Source organism: Ogataea angusta (assembly GCF_019207475.1).
Source record: "Ogataea angusta isolate 61-244 chromosome Unknown 61-244_NODE_2_length_1002155_cov_89.706849, whole genome shotgun sequence".
In the NCBI taxonomy this organism is placed as follows: domain Eukaryota; kingdom Fungi; phylum Ascomycota; class Pichiomycetes; order Pichiales; family Pichiaceae; genus Ogataea; species Ogataea angusta.
The window spans coordinates 535,939-560,830 of record NW_025065216.1 but is presented as its reverse complement, the minus strand read 5'-3'; the positions used below and the strand labels follow the sequence as shown (position 1 = coordinate 560,830).

Below are 24,892 nucleotides of genomic sequence, written 5' to 3'. Positions count from 1 at the left end.
ACTTAATTAAGTTGAAATAAATCTAAACATTGGTCCATAAGCTCACAGATCAGTTCAAGCTGATTCTGAGCTTCTTTCCAATCTCCTGCATCGATCGCATCCCGAACACCAGGGAAGGAATCATATATGAATGACGTTTCCGTTGTTTCGGGAACTCTAAACTCATTTCCAAATAGAACATTCTTATGCCATGGTCGATCATAGATGCCGTTAGAGGATTGCAGTATTTTTTCTAGAAGGACAAGCTTTGCGTTCCAGTCCCACCTATTGACGGCCAAGAGGTTTGGCTCTGAGCCCGAATCAGCGTTTACGATTTCAGTCCAGGTCTTGATAAACGACTGCTGCTCTCTCGCAATACTTTTGAGTTTTATCAAGGACGTATCAAATCTAGTGAAATCCAATTTGGAGTTTTTATCTTTGAACTCAACATAAGAGCGCAAATCCTTCATATTCCTGTTAATCGCAGAGACCATGTTGAATATATCGTAAGGAATGATTGGCTTATCAGTCAATTGTAAGATGATTTTCGCCACTAATCGAGTCAGTGCTTTGTGATATTGCATTTCGCTGTCGATGTTCTGTTTCTTGAAATTGTCGAATGTGTCCAAACAGCTGTTTTTGGGATAGCTTCTGCCCTTGAAACGAAATTCGGCGGAGGGCATACCAAAGTGTGAAATGAACGGCTGATAATTCTTTGTATTATCTTTCATGGACAAAAAACTCTTATCCCAAACTTCAGCAAGTGACTTATTTGTGGCTGGATCTTCCACTAAACTCAAGCAATCTTGAATCAGAGAATGTAGAATCGGATCTGCCGCGATCTCCAGCTTAGAGCCCGACACAGCATCGCTCAAGTCAATATAAGTATACCCCTGGCGGTTGAAAAAGTCGTTTTTACTTTGAGCAAAGTAGGTGGAACCAGCCATATTGTAGTCTGTTCCCGAAAACGAGACGAAATAGATTGATCTGAGAGGTTTCCACTTCATTGCACGCATCATGTTGGAAAACAGAGAAATGAGCTCGAGAAGAACCGCGGTCCCCGTGCTGTCAACAGCACCATATCCTGGAGAATCTCTAGCTGCCCCAATGACAATTGCAAGGTTGTTTTGCTCAGATCCTGTTATCCGTCCAGCAACGTTCCAGACCTCCTTATTCATTCTTTCCACCACTTCGTTGGACATATCAACAACAAACTCGTCGCTACCCGTCCAAACCTCAACCTTTTCATTACCGAAGTCCAAGTCCCATCCCTCTAGCCTTTCCCCATGTCCTTGCAAGGGGATCATGATGTTCTTTGCGCTTTCCCACGAGATGGGGATACTTGGAATGCGCGGGGTGCAGTTGTTGGAATTCCACATGATGTTCAAATCGAAGTAGTCTGGGACTCTATCGAGGACCCCCCCGCCAGGACTCACCATATTTCCAGTATAATAATCAGGTAATGCGACAGGTTCTTTTTGTATAGAGCGCATGTTGTAAGCAGAATCCGGTTTCGGATCGCTGATGAAGAGGACTCCAGATGCCCCTTGTTCGTGTGCGTAATACAGCTTTTTCGATTCCATCAAAAGGCCCCCGTACTTTACCACCACGACTGAGCCCTTAATATTCACATCTTTTTCTCTCAACACTTTATAATCCTCTAATGTGCCATAGTTGGCGTAGATCACACGACCCTTGGCAGACCCTCTTTTTGAGCCCGGGTTGAATGCCATTTGTTGCAATTCAATGTTATTTTCATTATGGTCTTGGCCAGTCAATTTTTCGATCAGATCACAATCGTGTATTAATTTGTCTCCATGGTATAGTTTAGCATGCACGTTTTCGGGATAGTTGACATATGCAGCGAATTTTGAGTTTCCATCCAATTGAAGCGCGGAGTCGGAAACAATATCCTCAATATATCGAGCAAGAGCGAGATCTCCAGCCGTACCGGCCATGTGTGGCATGGAGGATAAGTACTCCAGATTTTCTTCGATCCTGCTGACCTCCACGTGGGAGTCAATGTAGGAATGGAGCTTCTGTACATCGTAGAAATCTCCGTATAATGTCCCGGCAGCATCAGGATACAAGCCAGACATCGATATAACGTAAATGATTGTGGCAATAAATAAAACATAGAGGAGTCGTTTAATGATAAGCGGATTGCCGACTTTAGAAATGTAACTTTCGGTCTTGGTGCTGATGAATCGATAAAGCTCATAGACCGGATCCAGAGCGTTGTTTATGGGACGAAAAAATCGTTTGTTGAAACTCTTTGCGAAATCCCCAGCCTTGTAGAACAGCTCACGCGGGCTCATTCTCGGTCTCTGTGCCGGTTCATCTATATCAAACTGCTCATAGTTTGCAAAGTCCCCAGATGTATCCTCCAAAGTATCATAAGCCGGTGGCTCCTCTTCAGGTGCATTTGGGATCTCCAGGTATTCTCCCTGGTCGGTCATTGAGTTGTCTCAAAGGATTGATCGCCTTTGAAAAACAATAATTCTGTTAAATCTTGATGCACTGCCGACAAAAAAAAGTGACTTTTTACCATGAAGAGTTACAACATCGCGTAAGTAGACGTCTATTGACGCCTAACAGCCAAGAATGATCTCAGATTTTTTCTACCCGCAGCCTGGGGGTATGGAGCTTCATATATATCACCTTTCGCAAAAGCTCATAGCCCGAGGACATTCTGTTGTGGTAATCACCCACGCATACGGCGACAGAACAGGAGTTCGAATGTTGACTAACGGCCTCAAAGTATACTATGTCCCATTTTTCATCATATACCGACAAACCACTTTCCCAACGGTCTTTTCTTTGTTTCCTATACTTCGCCAGATCCTGATCCGCGAGAGCATTGATATAGTTCATGGTCATGGTACCTTCAGCTCCATGTGTCACGAGGCAATTTTGCACGCCAACACCATGGGAATCAAGACAGTGTTTACAGACCACTCACTGTTTGGATTTGCAGACGTGGGCTCGATCTTGGGCAACAAATTGCTAAAATTCACTCTCACCAACATCGGTCATGTGATATGTGTCAGCCATACGTGCAAGGAAAACACCGTTCTAAGAGCCAGCCTGGATCCTTCCTCAGTCTCTGTAATTCCAAATGCGGTTATTGCTGATGACTTTAAACCCGCCGAGGTCAAACCGTCTTTGAATAAGATCACTGTTGTCGTGATCTCGCGACTATTCCAAAACAAGGGAGCTGACCTTCTTACAGCCATTATCCCTCGGTTGTGCTCCACTCGACCTGACATACATTTCTTGATTGCTGGCGACGGCCCAAAGTTTATCGATTTAGAGCAGATGAGGGAAAAACACCAGCTACAAGATAGAGTCGAACTGATTGGAAGCATACGACATCAACAAGTCCGGGACGTGATGGTGCAGGGACATATATATTTGCACCCGTCCTTGACGGAAGCTTTTGGAACAGTTTTGGTTGAGGCTGCTTCCTGCGGGTTGCTAGTGGTAACAACCAAAGTCGGAGGTATCCCTGAGGTGCTGCCCAATAAAATGACTGTTTTCGCTGATCCAGACGAGGAGTCGCTGGTAGATGCTGTGAATTTGGCAGTGAGAAAACTCAAAGAAAACAAAATTGATACAAGCAGTTTCCACGAGGAGGTCAAGAAAATGTACGATTGGGGCGACATCGCCAGGAGAACGGAAAAGGTGTATGATATGGTCATTGAAAGAGAGTCCGCTTCGCTTGTGGATATTTTAGTAAAGTACTACAACTGTGGCCCCTGGGCTGGATTACTATTCATCTTGTGCGTGGTTGTCGATTTATTTATTCTCGAGTTTCTAAACTGGTGGTGGCCCGAGAGTGATATAGACAAGGTGAGGAAATGGCCACAGAAAAAAGGCACTATAGCCAAATGAGCGCGCTTTCATCCCATCAGAATGTTGAGCATTTTGGTGTAGCTTTTTAATGCATTTGAGTTATCGTTTGTGATTTTTGGAATCTGAAAGTGTTCAATGTTAGCAGACAGCTCATCGGCGCTCACCATATCGTCGATGCTGGTACTCAAGTCCCACTTTATTGGACGAATGTCAGGTAAAAAGTTACAGGCAAATTGCGGGTCGCAGTTTTGGATGGTTCTGGAGGTATCAAGCTTGGCTACTAATGCTCTCAGACTCGAAATTTCATTTATGAGTTCAATTTTGTCCAGTTTCATGAACTCTTCGTAGACACCACGAGATTTATCGTCTCCGTAGAGCTGCAGCTTTTTGGTTGTCTCATCAAGCTGTTTCAAAACTGCTTTGTAGTTCTCCTGTGCTCCCATGTATTCTTTATTTAATTTTTGGTTTTCTAACTGCATCCTTTCAAGAGACTTGGACAGCTGTGTAAGTTGCAATTCTTCTGTTTGGTGCTTACTCAATCTCGCTTGTAGCACTGAGATCTTCATTTGAAGTTCCTCAATAGTCTGGGCCTGTTCTTTGCTCACAGTATCATTCTGGACCTCTCCTTGTCTAGTGAACCAGCTGGTGGCTGCAGGTATTCCAATACTCTCGAGTTCAGGGAAGTCTAGCTTAGTTGAGGATATTTTCACCAGCTCCCCAAACACAGTGATCCGCTCTCCTGCTCTAATCTTTCTATCCAGATCGCAAAGAGCAGCAAAAAGATCATCTATAGTTCCGAATCGAATATCAGGCCCATTTATAAGCCCTTGCTTATTTTTCTCTAGGGTTTCCAGTGCACGGATATGGCCGTCGAGCTGCCCCATCATATCCTCAATAGGCGCTTTCACTTCACTAAACCCATACTTTGTCCCATTCAATGACAATCCGTCCTGTAGTAGACCACTCAATAGGAGACAGTACTCCAATTTATGGACAGCCAGCAGCATGTGCATGAGCACCTCCTCCCTGTTTTTCACAGCCCCCTTAAATGGAATTATGAAATCTTCTTGATACTCATGTGCCTCGAGCATTTTGTCAAACCTTTCCAAAAACCCAGAAACTTTTGGCACAAGAGCAGCTGGAACCTCTCTGTAATATTCGCAAATCTTTATTATACAACCAGCTTCTATGGCAAAAGCTCCTAATGCAAAGGCATCCCGAAGGCATTGCGATTGGTAGAAATAGTCATCAATACTTGCAACCTCACCCAGCTGACTGATATAATGATCTTCGAATTGGTGGCACAAGGTTTTGAGTCTCACAACTTGGGCCATCTTCTGTAAGTTCTCTGAGCCTCCTTCAGATCTTGAAAGAATGTTTGAGTACTCATTTAAAGCCAAACCTTCTGCCCTATGTAACACCTGTTGAATTTCCAGCTGATGTTTAAGTTGCAATATTTGAGAGTCGTGGTGCTTTAATTGAGAAAGCAGTTTTTCGGTCGGTTCTTTCGAAACACCGGACTTTCCTGGTTCTGAGTGGTTCTGCAGAAGTACTTGATTGAGCTCCACAACTTTGGTCTCGAGGTTTTTGATGCGAGCTTGATCTTGCTCAAGCTTTTCTTGTGCCTGCTTTATCTCAGTTCGCAATTCATTTTCTATCTCTATATGGCTTTGCTCCAGATCTTTATCAAGTTCCAACAGGCTTTCCAGCTCTTTTATGGCAACCTTGCACCTTGACAGCTCGTCTGTCAAGTCAGCATTTTGAACTGTTAACGACTCAATAATAACCTCCGCGTCAGCTAGAGACGACACTTTGCTTTGAAGCTGGTCATTGAGTTTTTGTAACTTGTCGAGCTCCTTGACATAATGCTCTATTTGATCGCTGTCGACATCTCCACGCCTGATTGAGTTGACCGGAATTTCTTTTGTCTTGTTTTGCAAGTCAGCCAACCGGTCAGATAGTGTCATTTTTTCCATGATCTCTCGCTCCAATGATTCCTCTAAGGAGACCACAGCACTTTTTGATGATTTCAATTGAGCTGTAAGGTCGTTCATATCCGACCGTAGTTTCAACACCTTGTCTTCCAGAGATCTGATGATGGCCTTTAGACGAACGTCGCCCGAGTTTGACGGTTGCAACATTGCAGGACGAACGAAGATACCGTGGTTATCTCGTGCCTGGAAATACCTGACTCCTGCGACAAACCCATCGTTCTTGCCCACCGGTCGATCCAGCTCAACACCAATCCATTCACCGGGCTGAAACTGGGTAGGGCCTATATATTTAATAGTTCCTTCCACATCATTCACCACCACTCTATCATTGATATTATGCATATAGAAAATCAACCGATCGCGTATTTTTTTATTTTATTTTAAAAACAATCAATTAACTAAATCATCATGTCGTCTCTGAAAAGCGGAAGACAGATGAAAGTTGAACTGCTCAATGAGCAGAAACAGGAAATCAGGGAGGCCGTAAGTATGGCAACACGCGATCTAACCTAAGTTTACCCTATTTGATATGAATGGTGATGGATACCTCGATTACCACGAACTGAAGGTGGCCCTCAGAGCACTGGGATTTGACATGTCCAAGAGAGAAGTTCTCAACATAATAGACGAATATGATACAGACAACCGCAAGCTGATCAACTATGAGGATTTTTTCCAATACGTGGGGAATAAAATCATTGAGCGCGATCCGATAGACGAGATCCGCCGCGCGTTCAGATTATTCGACGACGATGAGACAGGAAAAATTAGTCTTCGAAATCTTAGGCGCGTTGCCAAGGAATTGGGTGAAAATCTGACAGACGATGAACTCCGGGCGATGATTGACGAATTTGATCTGGATGAGGATGGAGAGATCAACGAGGAAGAGTTCATTAATATATGTACCGAGAACTAGAATGTACGACCAGCAAAAACGAGCTTCATAATACGGCTAGTAGCAAAACTTAACGCGCCCTGACCCTCCCCACTATTTTCACAGCCTGAAAAACTGGCGCATCGCCAAATAAAGGATACAGAAATATCCTAGACTTCTTATTCACCTTCAATATGAAAGATGTTGAGAAACTCGAGCAAACGGAAGTCGTTGAGCGAACAATCTCTGTTGATCAAGAGAGCAGACGCGAGGAGACATCGAATGTGGTGGAGTATACTTTGGCGGCATTAACTTGCACCCTTCCCATTGCGGTTACTTTATATCTGAGTTGGAAAGATAAACAGTTCATGTCAACGGAGCTATCGAAACAGGAGCTAATCACAAGGCTATCACTGTACAAATCAAAACCACCAACTATGATATTCATGAATTTTCTAATCTCCCTAGTGGGTGTAGAAAATATCCTTGGAATCAGGTCTTCTCAATTTGTCACTTTTGCATCGTTCTACTTGGTTGCCATTTGGTCACAGGCATCGATGGTGATTGTGCAAGTGGTTGGAATAGTTAATGAAATGCATCTAGAGAGAGAATATTTTTGGTCAATGACGCTTCTGATTATCGTTTTCATATCCATCGCGCTGGGGTCTTGCCTTAATCTCTACAGAGCACAATCGACAATCATGAACGATGCACAGAATGGTCTCACACTTATGAGCTCGTTCCAGGCGTGGCTCACAGCTTTTGGTTGTCTTTTCGAATTGTGCCATTACTCGACAATCAATTTCAACAATATGGTGAACTACTACTCTTTTCTCACTAACAGTCTTGCCGAACAGCGGACACTGATTTTGATGGTCACCATACACGTTTGCTCAATGATCATAGTCGGAGCTGTGCTCCTGACAAACTTTTTATGCTGTCTCGGATTTGAGCGCGAAGCTAAACCTTGGATTATGGATCAGCAATCTACTGCCACGAGGATGATGATTTGTCCGCTAATTTCCATCTCAGTCCTTCATTGCATGCAGAACGAGTGGGCGGACTTGTTTAATTCCCGGTAGCTAGTATTATATAGAATAATTGCACCCGTACACCTGTAGCGATGGGTTGAAGAGATCCGTTATTGGAAAAAAATATTACCCAGTGGGGAGATAAGACACCGAGTGTACTTTGAGTTGACAAGAAGGTAATAATTTTGGCCAACTTAGCGCATACTTTCCAACAATTGGAATAGCCCCGTAAAATCAAATCCATTCAGAGATTCAGACCCCGAGAAATCAAGCTAGATTCTATTAAAACTATGTCCAAAATTGCTCAAACTGCGAAGACTGCGTCGACCTTACTGAGGTCCTCTATTGGCAAAAACATTAGAACTGCATCTTCCGGCGCTGGTCCAGCGACTATGACTGTTAGAGACGCTTTGAACAGTGCCATGCAAGAGGAACTGGACAGAGATCCAGATGTGTTTTTGATGGGTGAGGAAGTTGCTCAGTATAATGGTGCCTACAAAATTTCCAGAGGGCTCCTAGATAAGTTCGGCCCAAAAAGAATTGTGGACACTCCTATTACTGAGATGGGTTTCACCGGATTGTGTGTTGGTGCGGCATTGTCCGGCCTTAAACCAATCTGTGAGTTTATGACTTTCAACTTTGCCATGCAATCCATTGATCAAATCATCAATTCTGCAGCAAAGACTTACTACATGTCTGGTGGTAAACAGCCATGTAACATCACCTTTAGAGGTCCAAACGGTGCTGCTGCAGGTGTTGCTGCTCAGCATTCTCAAGATTACTCCGCTTGGTACGGATCCATTCCAGGTCTGAAGGTCATTTCTCCATACTCCTCGGAAGACTGCAAGGGTCTTTTGAAAGCAGCTATCAGAGACCCTAACCCAGTCGTCTTTTTGGAAAACGAACTATTGTATGGTGAATCTTTCCCAATATCCGAAGAGGCTGCGTCTCCTGACTTCGTTCTACCAATCGGCAAGGCCAAGATTGAGCTCGAAGGTTCGGACGTTACTATCATTTCGCATTCTAGAAACCTGACTTTCTGCCTTGAGGCAGCCAAGGTGGTGAAGGAGAAATACGGTGTTTCCGCTGAAGTTTTGAATCTCAGATCCATCAAACCGCTGGACGTCCCAGCTATCATTGAATCCATCAAGAAGACCAATCACGCTATCACTGTTGAGGCCGGTTTCCCTGCTTTCGGTGTTGGTTCGGAAATCTGTGCTCAAGTGATGGAATCTGAAGGTTTTGACTACCTCGATGCCCCAATTGAAAGAATCACGGGATGTGAAGTTCCAACTCCTTATGCCAAAGAATTGGAAGATTTCGCTTTCCCAGATACTCCAACCGTTGTGAGAGGTATCGAAAAGGTTCTCTCTTTGGGTGAGTTTGCTTAGAGGGGGTAATTGTAGAATTACATAAAAATATATTATATTGAATTCAACTCTATATTCTGTCCACGCGCGCTTTAACCCTCTCAAGACTTAATTTGACGTCTCCTTTCTGGAAGTGATCTAGATTGTAGTATTTCGGAGCCAGTTCTATCAACCACTCTGGCTTGATAGCAGTGACTGTACGAATATAGTTCTTCGACGTCAGAACAAATTCGTTATAAATCAACCATTCATCTTGCTTCCCAAGAACGGTCGATGGATGAATAAGCACCTCTTGATTATCTTTCACCGTAATATAACCCTTTCCTGCGCTCTTCTTCTTGGCAACTTGCATGAAGAAACCAGCAACCAATGCTTTGCGCAGCCTTAGATGATGCTTTGGATTATCGTAATCAGTGTAGTTAAGCTCCAAATCGTATTTCTCCATCAATTTCGAGAGCTGCCATCTGACATTCTCGGCCGACTTGAGAGATCTGTAAGACAAAAAGTTGTTTTTACACCACTTGCTAACGCCAATTTCCTGTGCTTCTTCCGATTTGAATGCGTTATAGACATTCAAGAGTGTCAGATGATCTCCGTAAGGATGAGCAAACACCTTCTTAGCTTCCTCAGCTGCAGCCTTAGCCGACTTTCCTGATGGACGAACGAAAACTGAAGGAACTGACAACATGGCAACAATCGTCAGGATGTCCTCTGAACACTTGAACTCGGGAGAACCAATCAGCATGACAGCTAACATAGGATCCAATGGGAACTGCGATGCCAATCTTCCCAGCGCAGTGAGGTCTCCAGCATCATCCAAACAACCCAAGTAGTTAAGCTCTTCCAAGGCTCTCATCATAGTTTCTGGAGCAGGTGGGTCCATGAAATCAAAATGCACGAGATCATCAATACCTAGCTTTTTAAGTTCCAACACGGTGGAAGACAGGTTGGTTCTCAAAATTTCTGGGTAGCTCTGCTCTATGAGCTCTTTTTGGAAAGCCTCTTCTGTGTATAAACGGAAACATTTTCCGGGACGCGTACGACCAGCTCTACCTGCTCTTTGCTGTGCCGAGGCTTTGGAAATTGGCGAAACCAAGAGCGACTCCACCCTTATTCTTGGGTTGTAAACCTTTTGTTTCGAGAATCCCGGATCTACCACATAAACAATACCATCAATCGTCAGGGACGTCTCCGCAATGTTGGTGGATACGATTACTTTTCTTCCTGGTTTTCCACCTGGTCTAAATGGCTGTGGAGCAGGTTCGAAAATCTTCTGCTGCTGGTGAGGAGGTAGCGAACCATACAGCGGGTAGACAGCGAGCGGTCCACACCCCTCTTCCCTAATCAAATGATCACCTTCTAAAGAGATTTTGGAGCATGCGTCTTCAATTTCCTCTTCACCTGTCAAAAACAATAATATGTCACCTTCATCTTCAGTAGCATGGATTTGCAAAACCGTGCGGATAGCGGCATCCAGATAATCTCTCTGGAATTCAGGAGTGTAATAAATTTCAACGGGATAAGTACGACCAGGGACTGCCAGCAATGGAGCATCGTTGAAATAGCTCTGAAACTTTTGGGCGTCCAGAGTGGCAGACATAATAATGATTTTTAGGTCTGGCCTTCTAACGCTGACTTGTTTCAAAAGTCCCATGAGAATATCAGTTGCGAGCGTACGCTCATGCGCTTCATCCAAAATTATGCATCCATATCTCTTCAAATCGTGATCCTCCATCGCCTCCCTGAGAAGCATACCATCGGTCATGTACTTGAGGATTGTCTTTTTGGATGTTTTGTTCTCAAATCTGATGCTGTAACCAACCTCTTCTCCCAGATTCACGTCCATTTCATCTGCCACTCTTGCCGCAACCGACATAGCTGCAACTCTTCTAGGCTGTGTACATGCAACTTGCGTGCCTCTCAAATGAGGCATCTCGTCATAAAGCACGAATTGAGGGATCTGTGTGGTTTTACCCGAACCGGTCTCACCAACAAAAACCATGATCTGAGTCTTATGAAAGATTTTGAGAAACTCGTCTCTTTGAGCGTGAACTGGTAATTCTCGACGGACTTTCAGAATATCAAAGTATCTCTGTGAGAAGGGCTTACCCGTGAACGGGTTCTTCTCACCATCCTCAAGTTTTTTGGCGTATTTAGCCGTAGTCTTGTTACGCTTAGAGATATTGAATTCACCTCCATCGTAAATTTCAAGCTCTTCTTTTTCCCGCACATGAGGATGGATTTCAAGTTCATGTTCTGCCTTTTCTGCAGCAATTTGAGGAATCGATGTCTCAGCTATCTTGGAGCGCTTTTTAGGTCTTGATGATTCCCCCATTGTTTTAGCACAAAAAAATAATTTTTCTAATTTTTTTCAGAACTTTAAAGCAAATGTAAAGGTGTGAAGTTTAATTTGAGCTGTTGAAAAGACAGACCGGTTTTTAACTTCATGTCTTCCAAGTTCCTGTACCAGACATATACTCTTGCCAATGGTAGTAGTAAAGTTGTCAAGGAAAGTGCCCGTGTGGTTGTTGCCAATTGCTCACTACTCTCAAACTTTTTAGGCAATGACAAACTCTATGCCGATTCGAGGGCCATGTCGCAGAGGGCCAAAAAGCAACCCCTAGAAGAAAATTATCAACAAGCGGAGGAAGACGATGTGTTCCAGGCAGCTCGCGAGAAATCCAAGAGTGTCAAGCAGGCTGAGAAGAAACAAAACGATATCCTAACAAACAGCAAGAGGCCTAGAGGCCGGAAAAGTAACATCTCTAATAAGAGAGAATTCGGCACCACTAGGTTCCTAGAGGATGAAGACAACTCCAAAACCAAACCAGAGGTTATTGGAAAGGCTGAAAAGGCAGAATTTGAGATGTCACAGTCAGCAGTGCCATCTTCAAGGATCAGCAGATTATTTCATTATGGAACATTGGCTGCGGGAGTTGGACTTGACGTACTCCGACAAAGTGCTGAAAATTATGCAAAAGGCCAGAACTCCAAGTCTGTTGGATCTATGATCATGTCTCCTCGGAACATTGAGCGCATTGCTCGCAAATTTAGTCGAATGCGTGGTGCTGCGCTGAAAATCGGACAGATGCTTTCTTTCCAGGACGCATCGGTGCTGCCTCCTGAAATACAGCAGATTCTCCTTCGTGTTCAAAATAGCGCTCACTACATGCCTGCGGGACAGCTGGAAAAAGTCATCTCTTTTGAGCTTGGCGATGGCTGGAGAAGTCGGTATTTTGCTTCCTTTGACGATGTCCCGATTGCAGCAGCTTCCATCGGACAAGTCCACCGGGCAATCACTAAAGACACCAATGATAGGGTTGTGGTAAAAGTGCAATACCCCGGAGTGGCAGACAGCATAGACTCGGATCTTGATAATATTCTAACTCTTTTGACAGCATCGAGACTGCTTCCACCGGGGCTTTTTCTTGAAAAAAGCGTTGCCAACGCAAGGGTTGAGCTGAAGTGGGAATGTGATTACCTTCGAGAGGCTCAGAATATTGCTCGTTTCGGTGATTTGCTAAAGGATGACTCTGTATTCGTGGTTCCCAAAGTGTATCATGAAATTAGTGACGAACATGTCTTGACCATGGAAGAAATGAGGGGTACAGAGATTATGAAGAAGGAATGGTCGCAGGAGACGAAAAACTGGATCTCATCAAATATCATGAGACTTACGCTCACAGAGATAGCCAAATTTAGGTTTATGCAAACAGATCCCAACTGGGCCAATTTCCTTTATAACGAGAAGACTAACAAGATAGAGCTTTTGGACTTCGGGGCATGCAGAGATTTCAAGAAGGACTTCATTACCACGTATCTCAACTGTTTGCGCGCCTCGGTGAAAAAGGACTATAATAAAGTGCAAACGTACTCTAAAGACATGGGATTTCTCACCGGTTTGGAAACTGACAGCATGACCCAGGCCCATGTTGAGTCGATCATTGCGCTGGGCGAACCATTTTCTCCGGTTGACAACAAGGGATCTGATTATGACTTTACCAATCAAACAGTGACCGATCGTGTTCGCGGAAATATCAAGTTGATGTTGAATGAACGACTAACACCACCTCCCGAAGAGACGTACAGTTTGCACAGAAAACTCAGCGGTGCCTACCTCCTTTGCGCAAGGATGAAAGCTGTTGTTCCATGCGAAAAGATTTTTGAAGAAATTGTTGGTCTAAACTACGAGTGACTGTATATAGTGAATGCGCATCTACATGCAAGATAAATCAAAATTGCAACGAACCGGCAAGACGGTTAATGGCTGTGTAAAAATTATTTTGCCACGATAAGATTCAACGTTCCTTGGAAGAGATGTCTATTGGGTATTCTGACCCGACATTTGGAGAGTCAGCAGCCTTCCTTCCGATGGACAGAGCAGTGGCTGGCCAAACAAGGCCATCGCTGAGACATAACTCGTCACTTTCGAGGGGCAACATTCATCGTCGAAGTTCAATTATAATGGCTGATACGGGCCAGAAAATACAGCGATCGTATTCATTTTGGGACCAAACGCAGGACGAAATTGAGTTGGAGAATCAAATTGGAAGCAACAGACGGAAAGTAGAAGATAGCAACCAAGGGTTTCAGGGTAGATTCAAAAGTATGGTCTCCTCTGACACTTGCAAAGGAGTGCTCAAGGGAGCTTTGGCCTATTTTGTTGCTTCGTGGGCTGTCTACTCGTCCACGCTCTCTAGTATATTAGGGAATGCTGATTCCAAGCATTTGATTTGCACAATTGTCGTTTACTTCCATCCAACAAGGACTAAAGGGTCTATGATTCAGTCTTTGATTTTCGTGATCTTAGCCCTCTCGTTTGCATTTTCAATCTCGGTGATCCTAATGAGCATTTCGGCCAAATCATATAACATGGAAAGCCCTGAGCTTGGGTATGGTATTGATCTTGTATTCAGCTGTGCTGCTCTTGGTTTAATATCATTAACTAAACAGTGGGTCAGTAAACCTACATTCAACACCGCTTGTTCGCTGAGCGCCATAGTCATCATTTCTTGCGTCATTAAGGAAGGTAGTCAAGATGGTAGCGTTGTGCCATGGGCCAAAATAGGGTCAATATTCAGAATTGTCCTGGCAGGATGTATAGTCTCGGCATTGACCTGTTATCTGTTGTGGCCCACATCTGCTGAGATGAAGCTAAAGCAACACTTGAACGAAAATGCAGATGCACAGTCTCATCTCCTCAAACTTGTATCAAGGTCCTTTTTAGGGTACGATCACATAGAATCGTCTGAGACAAACGTTCTTGTTGAGAAAGTCAAGTCGAGCCTCAAAAACCTTAAGAGATACCTGGAAGAAGCCAAGTTCGAACTGTACTTGAAGGGAAAGGAAAAGGAGTATCACCTACTCAAAGATCTGGTGGAGTCGTGTGGAAAGCTCTGGATGACCATGGCTGGAATGAGGATGTCTGTCGAGTTCAAATACGAACTTCTTGACATCGGTAACCATGTTCACACGGAAACCACGTCCTTGCGCAGCTACTACAGTGAACAGGTTGACGGGAGCACATCTAATGAGAGTGATTTTGACGACGATGAAGCTGTTGCAATAAATTCCAAAGAGCTATTTGATTTGTTTGTCTACTATCTGGGACCGTCTATTAAAAGTTTCTCGTATACTGTCAGACAAATTTTAAGCGGTGTTCCTTTCAATTCAGAGAATCAGATAGAACCGGCTGTTGAACAGTACTCTAAAAGCTTGGCTCTGGCAAAGGACTTATACAGTGACAACCAACTCAAGGCCCTCAAAAAACTATACGACCAAGACCTCTTCAAGACAGAGACGGACTTTGATTCCAAAGTCGATCAAGAAGAAGTGGCTGCATCCTGCGGAAACTTCTCTTTTCTGCTGTTGGAGTTTGCCTCGGAGCTTTTTGAATATTTGCGAATTTTGAAGGAGTTAAATGCCGTGTCCACTTACAAAGATACCAAAACTTTTGAGTTTTTGAAGTTTTGGAAACGATCATCTCCTCTGTCGTCCAGTGCTCCACGAAAAAGTACTATTAACGATATGATATCTCGAATACAAGGAACTAATGAGGATTACAGTGCCAAAATGTCCCTAAATTATAGAATCTGGAGAATAGTCAAAATCCTAAGAAGTGTGGACGTCCAATTTGGTCTGAGAGTGGGTATTGGCTCACTTTTCATAGCCATATTTGCATACATCGACAAGACGAAAGACTTCTTTGATGACTGGCGAGGAGAATGGGCTCTGGTGACATTTTGCATTATAATGAACAAGTCTGTTGGAGGAACCACTATGACCATCAAATGGAGATTCCTAGGAACATTTTTAGGGGCTTTCACAGCTTATTGTGTTTGGGTGCTATTATACCCAAATGCGCTGCTAATGGCAATTGTGGGATTCTTGTTTTCCATCGGGTGCTTCCATATCATCATCAACTGGGAAGCAAATAATGCATTTGGTAGATTCATTCTTCTCACCTACAATTTGACCGTATTATATTCGTGGACTATGGCCAATAAGGTGATAGATAAAGTGCCCGACTATGACGATGAAGGAGGAGACAACCCGATCATATTTGAAATTGCTATTCACCGTTTTCTGGGTGTCTCATTTGGAGTCATCTGGGCTTTGATCGTGACAATGTCTCTGTTCCCTAATTCTGCTCGGAGCAGGATACGTAGAGGGCTCTCCATTTTATGGTTGCGAATGGGCATCATTTGGCATAGCGGTCCGCTGGCTTTTGAGGTTGACGAGCACAATGAATACAAGCTCATTGGTATACGAGACAGGAAGACTATTCACATGATCATGTCTGAGTTGGAGACTTTAGTCAAACAGGCTCCAATGGAGATAAGACTCAAGGGGCCATTCCCCATAGGAATTTACGAGAAACTACTTATTTCAACTTCTCGGATAATTGACGCTTTCGAGAACTTGAACTCCATCATTGAAATCAATAAAAGGCTTACTCCCAACGAACATTCAGTGCTTCAGAATCTAGCAGGTGAAATGTCGGAACTTGAGAATCGCGTTTTCCTTATTTTCTACATGTTGGCTTCAGCCATGAAGCTGGGGTTCCCACTCGCAAACAAACCTGCTTCTACCGAACATTCAAAAGAGCGAATGCTCGCTAAAATGAGCGAGATTCGCAAAAGAAGTACCTCAGAAAAGCAAGTGCTGTCGGACGAAGACTTTGTTCTCCTTTACACGTACAACCTGGTCACAAACTCAATTACTAATGAGTTAGACGTTCTTCTAGGACTTGTGGCAGACTTGTATGGTAGAGTTTCTGAGGAAACTCTCGAATTATGATGGACTTATCGAGATCGCTGCCATTTCTAATTTACGTGTCGCCAAGTAATTTATGTTTTCATTTACGCAAAAATTGTAAACTTTTTTATAAAGATTCGGAACGTATATCCACGGCATATCCACTGAGTCCAGAAATCGAGGTGACCGTACGTTTGTTGTTGCACGTTGACAATAGCGATCGAAGGCATATTTTATAAATAATGGTCAAATCGGCAAATGAAAGAGCCGTGCCTTCCGTGGTTGTGGATCAGGTAGATAGCTCTTATATTGAGGAAGACGACCCGGATTACACATCAAACGGAGCTTCGGAAACTTTTGATGATGAAGAGGGTGACACGGAACTAGAGTCCGAAGTAAGTGACACAAATCCGGGAGATCTTTCTTCTATATCATCGGACTTTGAAAACATGGATAAGAAACCTCTCAAACAGTTTTATCCTGGACAGGACTTTCAGCACCAAAGCACTGCAGACATACTTCTAGAAACCCACAAACGCTTTAAAACCCTCATACATAAGCATGAGGTGCCGCGCAAATTATTCCATGTCTCCATCGGATTCATTACACTATACTTATATACTATCAACGTTCAAACTCCAATGCTTATCAAACCACTGGTGACGGGATTTTTATCAGTGCTATCACTGGATCTCTTGCGGTTTAGATCACAAACTTTCAACGGATTATACTGCAGTGCGGTTGGCTTTTTGATGAGAGATAAAGAAATCAATACTTACAATGGCACCTTATGGTATCTTCTGGGTTTAAGTCTGGTTTTTCAAACGCAAAAGAAGGATATCGCTGTTATGGCAGTTTTGCTTCTAAGTTGGTCAGACACTGCTGCATCTACGTTCGGTCGTCTATACGGTCACTTGACACCTAAGATCACCAAGTCAAAATCGCTTGCCGGATCAATTGCAGCATTCATTACAGGTGTCGGATCGTCGTACTTGTTCTACGGTTATTTTGTGCCAGCATATCCTGAGGTCAACTATTATTCCGAGTTCGCATGGGAGCCCTCAAAGAGTTATCTTAGCCTGCATACCCTTTCATTCTTGTGCGGATTGGTTGCATCGGTCAGCGAAGCTCTAACTATATTTAATTGGGACGATAACTTTACCATCCCCGTGTTTTGCAGCGGTTTCCTATGGGCGGTTCTCAAGTTCTCTGCTAGAGACTAGCTCTGAGACATTATTAAAGTACTAATATAAAGCAACTTCTGTTTGTGCACAAGCTAGCTGAAGTAGCGTTTGTGTTTAATTACTGCTGTGAACGAATCCAAATATCCCCAACCGTTATGAAGATTCCTTCTGATGAGCAGTTTTCTAGCAATTGATAGTTTTCTTGCAATTGATCCCATGACTTTCCACGGTTGTGAAAAAGTCAATAGCCTGAACCAACATAGCAAACCCCAAAGGTCCATCCATTCATGATTTGAAGCATCGACCATGACTGACTGCTTAAATGAATCCATTTTTCTTCAAAGTTGGTAACCTGTAACTATCTTCTTCAGGTTCTAAATAGCTCAACTATTACTAGAATGCCTACATCAATGGCATCCAAGACAGCGATTGTTCGCCATTCACGATATTAACATCTGTTGTTGACCAACACTATTTTATGGTCACAAGCTTCAAGGGCACGGTCCAAGAATGATGATCTGCGACTGATGATTCCATCGTGCGAAAGCGGTTTTGACAATTGGCTTTTCTTGAGTCATCCGAAATTATCAGATACCTTCGAATTTACGAGAATTTGATTGAGGCCCCGGCTGTACGTGAACTTCAGCGTTCCAGCTTTTATCTCTTCAGCGATCTTCATACTTCGAAGTTGAACCTTATTTCATACGCCACAGCTCATGACCATACTATGGATCGAAATTGTAATTAGCATATGAGGCCGTTACTGGTGACCTATCCCTTGCTCGTCCTTTGAAAAGGGAGACTTGTTCAAAGCATCTAGAAGGAGGCCTTCTACAAGAAATGAAACTCTTCATTTTATTAAGCTCTTATTTGAGACACGAATCATTGAAGTAAGATATCACAATGCGCCCAGCTCACCTTTCTCTGCTAAGGTGTTATGAGAAACTCAAAATGCCCTGGGATTTGAGAGACAGACGATTGTTAATAATCCAAAAAGTCTTCGCATATTCCGGTTGCAATCTGCTCAACTTTACTAAAGATGATCGGGAGCTCATTGCCCATCCAGTGAACATTGGCCCTCAATGACGAGTTTTACAACCCAATATGAATTGCGTAGTCGTAATTTTTATCAATTTGCCAGACTAAAAGGACTTACTCTCGTGCTTCAAGGCAAAATCTTCACTTTACCCTAACACTCAATATCTCAATGATAATTGATCCAGCCAGGCGTATCATACTCAGTCGACAGTTTTGCGATGTGGGCCCTTGCCCGAAGTATATTATTTATATTAGTGTAATACATGCACATGCTCCACGAATAGTTATGTACACATTAGACAGAAATTATTTGCGAGCACCTTCAAAAATCGTTAGCAGCCTTTCTCAAGTCTTGTTTCAAAATCTCATCCAACATGCCAGAAGCGGCAGCAACCAATCCCAAAAATGGACGGGACGGATCCAAAACCTTTGAGATGTATTCTGGGTGGTACTGAGTGGCAACGAAAAATGGATGATTTACAAGCTCCAAGATCTCCATTCTCTCAGCTTTTTCATCTTTTCCAACAAACTTCATTCCGTGCTTCTCAATGGCCTCAACCATGGCTGGATTGATTTCGTATCTATGTCTGTGTCTTTCCAAGACAGATTCTGCACCACCGTAGAGCTTTTTGATAATGGAAAATTCAGCAGTGGAATCAAAGCACGTTGGTCTCAGGCCCAGTCTCATGGTACCTCCCATATTCTCCTTATCAATTTCAGGCATATAAACAACAGCTGCTTGCTCGTCGGCGATCTCTGGCACAAATTCAGCACTGGTTGCACCCTCGACATGCAAGACATTCCTAATGAACTCAATAACCGCCACTTGCAGTCCAAGGCAAACACCCAAATATGGAATATTGTTCTCTCGAGCCCATTTAGCAGCAGCAATCATTCCCTCAACACCTCTAGTACCGAAACCGCCTGGAACCAAGATTCCATCAGCTTTACAAACCAGCTGCCACGCAGAATGGAAGTCGGCCTTGTTCACTAATTCAGTTTCTGGTTCCAAATTTCCCGACTCGACCCAGACAATTTCCAGTTTCTTGGAACATCTCATTGCACTGTGCTCGAGCGATTTGATCACAGACAAATACGAGTCATGTAAATTAGTGTACTTTCCGACAATTGCAATGGTGACTCTCTCGTAAGATCTATCATGCTGTGTTGTCAGCTCAACCCAATTCTTGTATAGCTCCTCTCCTTTGGCGACCATCAGGGGCGGAATGTGCATTTTGTGAAGTTCTAATCTTTTGGTCAAATAATTAATCATCTTTTGTTCTTTCAAAATGAGCGGAACATGATAGGTAGAGTTCACGTCGTGAATGGCAAGAACTTGCTCAGCACCAACATGGCAAAACATTGCGATCTTGTCGATCGTTGGCTTTTCCAATCTGGAGGAACATCTGCAACCAATCATATCTGGAGACAGGCCAAGAGATCTCAGATCTTTGATCGCAGCTTGGGTAGGCTTGGTCTTTTGCTCGCCATGAATCACTGGGACAAGCGACACGTGAATCAAAGCAAAGTTTTCATGTCCAACTCTGAACTGAAATTGTCTTAGGGCTTCAACGAAGGGAGCAGACTCAATATCTCCAACTGTTCCTCCCAGTTCAATGATACAGACATCTGGTTCCATTCCAGAGGGATCGACTGGAATTCTGGCAACACGCTCAATCCAGTCCTGAATGGCATTAGTGATGTGAGGAACAACTTGAACAGTTTTACCCAAGTAATCACCTTTTCTTTCTTTTTGAATAACAGCAGAGTAGATCTTGCCTGTGGTAATATTGTGGTCTTTAGTAAGGGAAATACCCAAATATCTTTCATAGTTTCCCAAGTCAAGATCCACTTCTCCACCATCGTCCAGAACGAAGCATTCTCCGTGCTCTAGAGGAGACATAGTTCCTGCGTCGATGTTCAGGTATGGGTCAATTTTGATAGAGGTGACTCTTAAACCAAGTGTTTTCAACAGCATACCAGTAGAGGATGCCAAAACACCCTTTCCAATGCCTGAGATAACTCCACCAGAAACAACGACGTACTTCATGATAATCTTGTGTAGTCAGAACTTTGAGAAAGAAGACTATCAGATGAAACCAAAAAAATTTTGAACATTTTTTTTCACTTCGACGCGACGCGGTGCGTCTATCGACTTTATTTATCACTAAATTTCACCCCGGCTATTTTACCATTATCGTCTTTCATAATTTGCGCTCTATCCGTCTTGACTAGTACATTCAAGGCCTTTATTAGGACAGTTGGGCTGATTCCATAAAACTCTTGCGTTTTAGCGAGGTCACCTTTGCGCAATTCGTACAATGTCAGCACAGTGTTGCTCTGCCCTGTAATGTCAATCTAAAGGTCAGTATACAAGTCAAAGATGCACTTACCCATTCGAATATTATATTTGCCCACTCCTCTAATGTATGCCAATAGACGATGATTCCGTGCTTGTGATTTTTAGGATTCACCCATTCCGCTTTCTCTTTGGAAATCATTTCGTTGTAGATCTCCATAATGAACTCACTCTTTAAGCTTCTATCAATCTTGTTGTTCGTGAAGATAGATTGCTTGGTAACTTCTGCGTAGTCATCGTCATCATCTTCGTCCTGAGGATCCACGTGGTCCAATGCTGAGTCCCCTGACTCCCCGTTCAACGATAGTATCCAGATCTTGTTGTACTGGCAGTAATCTAATATCAATTGGATCCAATGAGATTTCTGTGTTTCCAGCGTTTGACTATGTATCTGCTTAGTGAAAAATGGAGGAAAGTCATATATCGTGGGGAACTTAAACGACATGAAGAATTAACCAAATTAAAAAAAATAAATCAACAAAATATTTTGTCTATCAAACAACTCGAAATGGCTTCGTTGGAAGATGAGCACGCCGAAGTTTACAGACAGCTAATATCAGTAGTAGATCAGCTGTTAATTGCAACTAAAAAGGCCAAATTGGAAGAGCTTCCTCAGACGATTGATAAAGAGTTTGATGAAGCTTTGCACAAAATGCCAGATCTTCAACTGGCTCTTCTGCACGCAGAAATCCTCAACAAGGATACAGAGGAGACGGTGAATTCATTTTTGGAGAAGATGCTGAATATACGGCTTCGCATTATAGAACAGCATATGATAACCTATCCCATACTACGTGCTATTCATACAGATAATGATTCTCATTTAGCCAGACTGGCAAAAGATTGTGACACCTCAAACAAATCTCTCATGGATGAATTGAACAAAACCGATAGTATCCATAGTTTCCTTGATGGATCAGTTGCCAGCGTAAATAGGTCTCTTGGAGGTCTTCGCGAGCTGGTGCAAAGCTATCTTCATCTGGTGGAGCAAAATAAAGACCTCTCTTTCCAAAATAAAATCCGAGAGGAAGAGCAGATTCCAGAATTGGAGCGGTTGAAAGAAAGAAGTACCCATCTCATCAAGAAGAACCTAGCCTTGAGCAGTTTCAATATTAGTCTCATATCTTCACTCTCCAAATCTGATGTGTACAATGATCCATATTTGCGCGAGACACTGCTATTTTGTGGTGATTACGATGATTACAAGCTTGAAGAATAGATAATGATCCAAGTATAATTATGTCTATGTACATTAGAGACCTATATTAACAAAGAGTCTATTGTTAACGACCTCCCAATTGATACAGTTCCAGAAGTTTTCAAGGTAATCGGCTTTACCGTTGACTCCATAATCCTCAATGTAGGCGTGCTCCCAAACATTACAAACCAATAGCGGAACGGTATAGTCTTTTATTTTCTTGTTCAGTCTGTCCTTGTTGGAAATGAGCTTTTCGAAGTCGTCAATGCTGATGGCACCGTTAAGGTCAGACGATTGGTTTCTGCTGTACAAATACGGGGTGCCATCGTTGTTGCAAGATATAATTTTTACGGTTTTTTCCTGTGTCTCCACAAGAAAAACCCATCCATTTCCAGTCAGTATATCAGCTGCATACAAAAAGTCGTTTCTGAGGTTTTCTAGTGAGCCAAATGCAGTGGTGATGTGTCTGTCGAGACGCGATTTGAGCGCCGGTGGATCGGTAGAGGCGTCCTGCAGTTGTTCAAAGAACAAGTGGTTGTTGTGAGATTGCGAGGCGTAGTGGAACAGTGGGCCTAGTTCGGGCTTTTTCGCCGTGGCAAGGGTGATGGCTAGTGGCGTTCTTGTCTCGTGCTCGGTTCCAATGGTTTTGAAGGTGAGATTGGTGGTCAGAAACTTCTGGTAGTCTGTCCAACTCGTCTTGTATTGTTTTGGGGACATTAAGCCCTTAATGCCATCCTGTGACCACTGCTGGTGATTCTTGAGCCTGGGCACCAAGTGAATTCCCCTCGAAAACACTCTAGACAAACGCATCTGGAAGCTGGCGATGAGAAAGTTTTGAAAAATTTTAGAGCCTTGGAAAAGGTAGTGCGGGAGAAGTAAAAACTTCAATATAATTAAAGGCAAAACAGTATGTGGTCATCGCTGATTCAGTCAGTAAAGACAGCAGCTGGACAGTCGAAAGGAAGTCGCTCTGGTATATGGAGCACCAGGTGGTACAGCAGCCGGTATGGAATGAGAAAGATGACCGGTCGCTATGGAAGAGAGGATTACTCGCGATCCTCGTCTCACACGAGCTATGTGCATACTCCCAATCCTGGAGGAATCATCAGTCACTCGGATCCGTTGGCCGCGATATTGTCACAGCCTACCTTGGTTATACAGCGGCAAATTGAGTACATGAACTTGTTTTTGGGATTTGAGCAAGCTAATAGATATGTTCTGATGGATTCCATGGGCAATCAGTTAGGTTGGCTTCTGGAGCGCGACTTTGGATTCACCAAAGCGATAATGAGACAAATATACAGGCTTCATCGTCCGTTCACTGTGGACCTACTCGATAACTATGGCAACGTTTTGATGACTATCAAAAGACCGTTCAGCTTCATCAATTCTCACATCAAGGCATTTCTTCCTAATGTGATAGATCCCCGCTACCCGGATGGGGCCTTGATTGGAGAGTCAGTTCAGAGTTGGCACTTGTGGAGACGCAGGTATAACCTCTTCAAAGCGAGTGGGGATGACACTTTCGACCAGTTTGGAGCCATTGACTCTGGCTTCCTATCGTGGGAATTCCCTATTAGGGCAGAGAATGGAACGATATTGGGCGCTGTTTCAAGAAACTTTGTTGGATTTGCGAGAGAATTCTTCACAGACACAGGAATCTATGTGATTCGAATGGATCCGTTGAGCTTTCAGGGGCTGGAAGATCTGTACTACCCCATTTCAGATAAAGGAATGACGCTCGATCAGAAGGCAGTGATGCTAGCCAATGCCGTGTCCATTGACTTTGACTACTTCAGTCGACACAGCTCTGGTCCTGGAGCCGGCTTGATGTTTTGGGAGAGCGAATAATGTAAATAGACTACGATTGCGGTAAAGAATTTAGTGGGAGTTGACGAGATCAACTATACAAAACTTAGGAAACAACCCATAAACGTCATTTAGGAAGAGAAGCCGATGACACCACAGGCTGGTCTGCCACCGGCATTACCAGTCTTCAAAGAGTCTGGGTGGCCACCCTTACCCAAGTCATCAGTACCAGAGTGAACGACGACAGTTCTTCCCAAAATGGAGTTCTCGCCGAAAAGCTTGATCAGACTGTCCTGTTTAGCACCCTTAGCAACTCCATTTGCATCGGTCGTGATGTTACCAAGGTCACCAACGTGTCTCTCGGAGTCTTCTGGTGCTCCGTGGTTTTTGCCGAATGGGTTGAAGTGTGGACCAGCAGAAGTGCAACCGTTAGTGTTGTCACCGAATTGGTGAATGTGGAAACCTCTCAGAGCGTTAGGATCGTTACCGGAGATTTCCCATGAAACGGTGGTTGGTTCAGACTCGGAAGCCTGCTCAAAAGTAACAATTCCCTTAACAGTAGAGTCTCCTCTCACGACAGCGACTGCATTGTTAGCAACTGGTTAATCTTCTTCTTACTTACCAGCTTTGACCATTTTCGAAAGAAGTTTAAGAAACTGAGTTTGTTCGGAGTCTTAAATATTCTAGAGCTATCTTATTGGTGGCAATTACTAATTTGCACTACCCGCTGACATAAGAAAAGGAGGAAAGGCAAGTTGCGCAAGGCATGACAAGCTCCCAAAATTCAAAAAACGGTTCTCAACATCTTGATTCTTATCAACACATCTTATCAATTAGATCGTATGTATACAAGAGATTTAGGGACCCTTTTAAGCCGTTGAACAGAGATATTTGCTCATCATAATATTTGCTCAGTCCAAGTTCCATTTATTATTATTTTCCAG

General features: G+C 43.4%; 16 protein-coding genes across 16 annotated transcripts; 9 read left to right on the top strand and 7 right to left on the bottom strand.

Annotated features, from left to right (window-relative positions):
• Positions 1–2: 2 nt before the first annotated feature.
• On the bottom strand, positions 3–2,438 carry KL928_001153 (uncharacterized protein; the record flags this gene model as incomplete). The annotated part of the gene is made up of 1 exon (XM_043201487.1): positions 3–2,438. The coding sequence occupies one exon, from the start codon at positions 2,436–2,438 to the stop codon at positions 3–5; it is 2,436 nt and encodes an 811-aa protein (XP_043061612.1).
• A 145-nt stretch (positions 2,439–2,583) lies between these two features.
• Positions 2,584–3,873, top strand: KL928_001152 (uncharacterized protein; the record flags this gene model as incomplete). The annotated part of the gene is made up of 1 exon (XM_043201486.1): positions 2,584–3,873. One exon carries the CDS (start codon positions 2,584–2,586, stop codon positions 3,871–3,873), a length of 1,290 nt encoding a protein of 429 aa, XP_043061611.1.
• Positions 3,874–3,881: 8 nt separating this feature from the next.
• Positions 3,882–6,170, bottom strand: KL928_001151 (uncharacterized protein; the record flags this gene model as incomplete). The annotated part of the gene is made up of 1 exon (XM_043201485.1): positions 3,882–6,170. One exon carries the CDS (start codon positions 6,168–6,170, stop codon positions 3,882–3,884), a length of 2,289 nt encoding a protein of 762 aa, XP_043061610.1.
• A 187-nt stretch (positions 6,171–6,357) lies between these two features.
• KL928_001150 (uncharacterized protein) lies at positions 6,358–6,744 on the top strand (the record flags this gene model as incomplete). Its single annotated transcript, XM_043201484.1, has 1 exon — positions 6,358–6,744. The coding sequence occupies one exon, from the start codon at positions 6,358–6,360 to the stop codon at positions 6,742–6,744; it is 387 nt and encodes a 128-aa protein (XP_043061609.1).
• A 152-nt stretch (positions 6,745–6,896) lies between these two features.
• On the top strand, positions 6,897–7,784 carry KL928_001149 (uncharacterized protein; the record flags this gene model as incomplete). Its single annotated transcript, XM_043201482.1, has 1 exon — positions 6,897–7,784. The coding sequence occupies one exon, from the start codon at positions 6,897–6,899 to the stop codon at positions 7,782–7,784; it is 888 nt and encodes a 295-aa protein (XP_043061608.1).
• Positions 7,785–8,023: 239 nt separating this feature from the next.
• On the top strand, positions 8,024–9,124 carry KL928_001148 (uncharacterized protein; the record flags this gene model as incomplete). Its single annotated transcript, XM_043201481.1, has 1 exon — positions 8,024–9,124. One exon carries the CDS (start codon positions 8,024–8,026, stop codon positions 9,122–9,124), a length of 1,101 nt encoding a protein of 366 aa, XP_043061607.1.
• A 49-nt stretch (positions 9,125–9,173) lies between these two features.
• Positions 9,174–11,438, bottom strand: KL928_001147 (uncharacterized protein; the record flags this gene model as incomplete). Its single annotated transcript, XM_043201480.1, has 1 exon — positions 9,174–11,438. One exon carries the CDS (start codon positions 11,436–11,438, stop codon positions 9,174–9,176), a length of 2,265 nt encoding a protein of 754 aa, XP_043061606.1.
• Positions 11,439–11,549: 111 nt separating this feature from the next.
• KL928_001146 (uncharacterized protein) lies at positions 11,550–13,298 on the top strand (the record flags this gene model as incomplete). The annotated part of the gene is made up of 1 exon (XM_043201479.1): positions 11,550–13,298. The coding sequence occupies one exon, from the start codon at positions 11,550–11,552 to the stop codon at positions 13,296–13,298; it is 1,749 nt and encodes a 582-aa protein (XP_043061605.1).
• A 122-nt stretch (positions 13,299–13,420) lies between these two features.
• On the top strand, positions 13,421–16,402 carry KL928_001145 (uncharacterized protein; the record flags this gene model as incomplete). Its single annotated transcript, XM_043201478.1, has 1 exon — positions 13,421–16,402. The coding sequence occupies one exon, from the start codon at positions 13,421–13,423 to the stop codon at positions 16,400–16,402; it is 2,982 nt and encodes a 993-aa protein (XP_043061604.1).
• Positions 16,403–16,602: 200 nt separating this feature from the next.
• KL928_001144 (uncharacterized protein) lies at positions 16,603–17,583 on the top strand (the record flags this gene model as incomplete). Its single annotated transcript, XM_043201477.1, has 1 exon — positions 16,603–17,583. The coding sequence occupies one exon, from the start codon at positions 16,603–16,605 to the stop codon at positions 17,581–17,583; it is 981 nt and encodes a 326-aa protein (XP_043061603.1).
• Positions 17,584–18,904: 1,321 nt separating this feature from the next.
• KL928_001143 (uncharacterized protein) lies at positions 18,905–20,632 on the bottom strand (the record flags this gene model as incomplete). The annotated part of the gene is made up of 1 exon (XM_043201476.1): positions 18,905–20,632. One exon carries the CDS (start codon positions 20,630–20,632, stop codon positions 18,905–18,907), a length of 1,728 nt encoding a protein of 575 aa, XP_043061602.1.
• A 274-nt stretch (positions 20,633–20,906) lies between these two features.
• KL928_001142 (uncharacterized protein) lies at positions 20,907–21,386 on the bottom strand (the record flags this gene model as incomplete). The annotated part of the gene is made up of 1 exon (XM_043201475.1): positions 20,907–21,386. One exon carries the CDS (start codon positions 21,384–21,386, stop codon positions 20,907–20,909), a length of 480 nt encoding a protein of 159 aa, XP_043061601.1.
• A 63-nt stretch (positions 21,387–21,449) lies between these two features.
• On the top strand, positions 21,450–22,160 carry KL928_001141 (uncharacterized protein; the record flags this gene model as incomplete). Its single annotated transcript, XM_043201474.1, has 1 exon — positions 21,450–22,160. The coding sequence occupies one exon, from the start codon at positions 21,450–21,452 to the stop codon at positions 22,158–22,160; it is 711 nt and encodes a 236-aa protein (XP_043061600.1).
• Positions 22,161–22,193: 33 nt separating this feature from the next.
• Positions 22,194–22,949, bottom strand: KL928_001140 (uncharacterized protein; the record flags this gene model as incomplete). Its single annotated transcript, XM_043201473.1, has 1 exon — positions 22,194–22,949. One exon carries the CDS (start codon positions 22,947–22,949, stop codon positions 22,194–22,196), a length of 756 nt encoding a protein of 251 aa, XP_043061599.1.
• Positions 22,950–23,048: 99 nt separating this feature from the next.
• KL928_001139 (uncharacterized protein) lies at positions 23,049–23,990 on the top strand (the record flags this gene model as incomplete). Its single annotated transcript, XM_043201471.1, has 1 exon — positions 23,049–23,990. One exon carries the CDS (start codon positions 23,049–23,051, stop codon positions 23,988–23,990), a length of 942 nt encoding a protein of 313 aa, XP_043061598.1.
• Positions 23,991–24,079: 89 nt separating this feature from the next.
• KL928_001138 (uncharacterized protein) lies at positions 24,080–24,753 on the bottom strand (the record flags this gene model as incomplete). The annotated part of the gene is made up of 2 exons (XM_043201470.1): positions 24,080–24,481; positions 24,742–24,753. The coding sequence occupies 2 exons, from the start codon at positions 24,751–24,753 to the stop codon at positions 24,080–24,082; spliced, it is 414 nt and encodes a 137-aa protein (XP_043061597.1).
• Between the last annotated feature and the right edge of the window lie 139 nt (positions 24,754–24,892).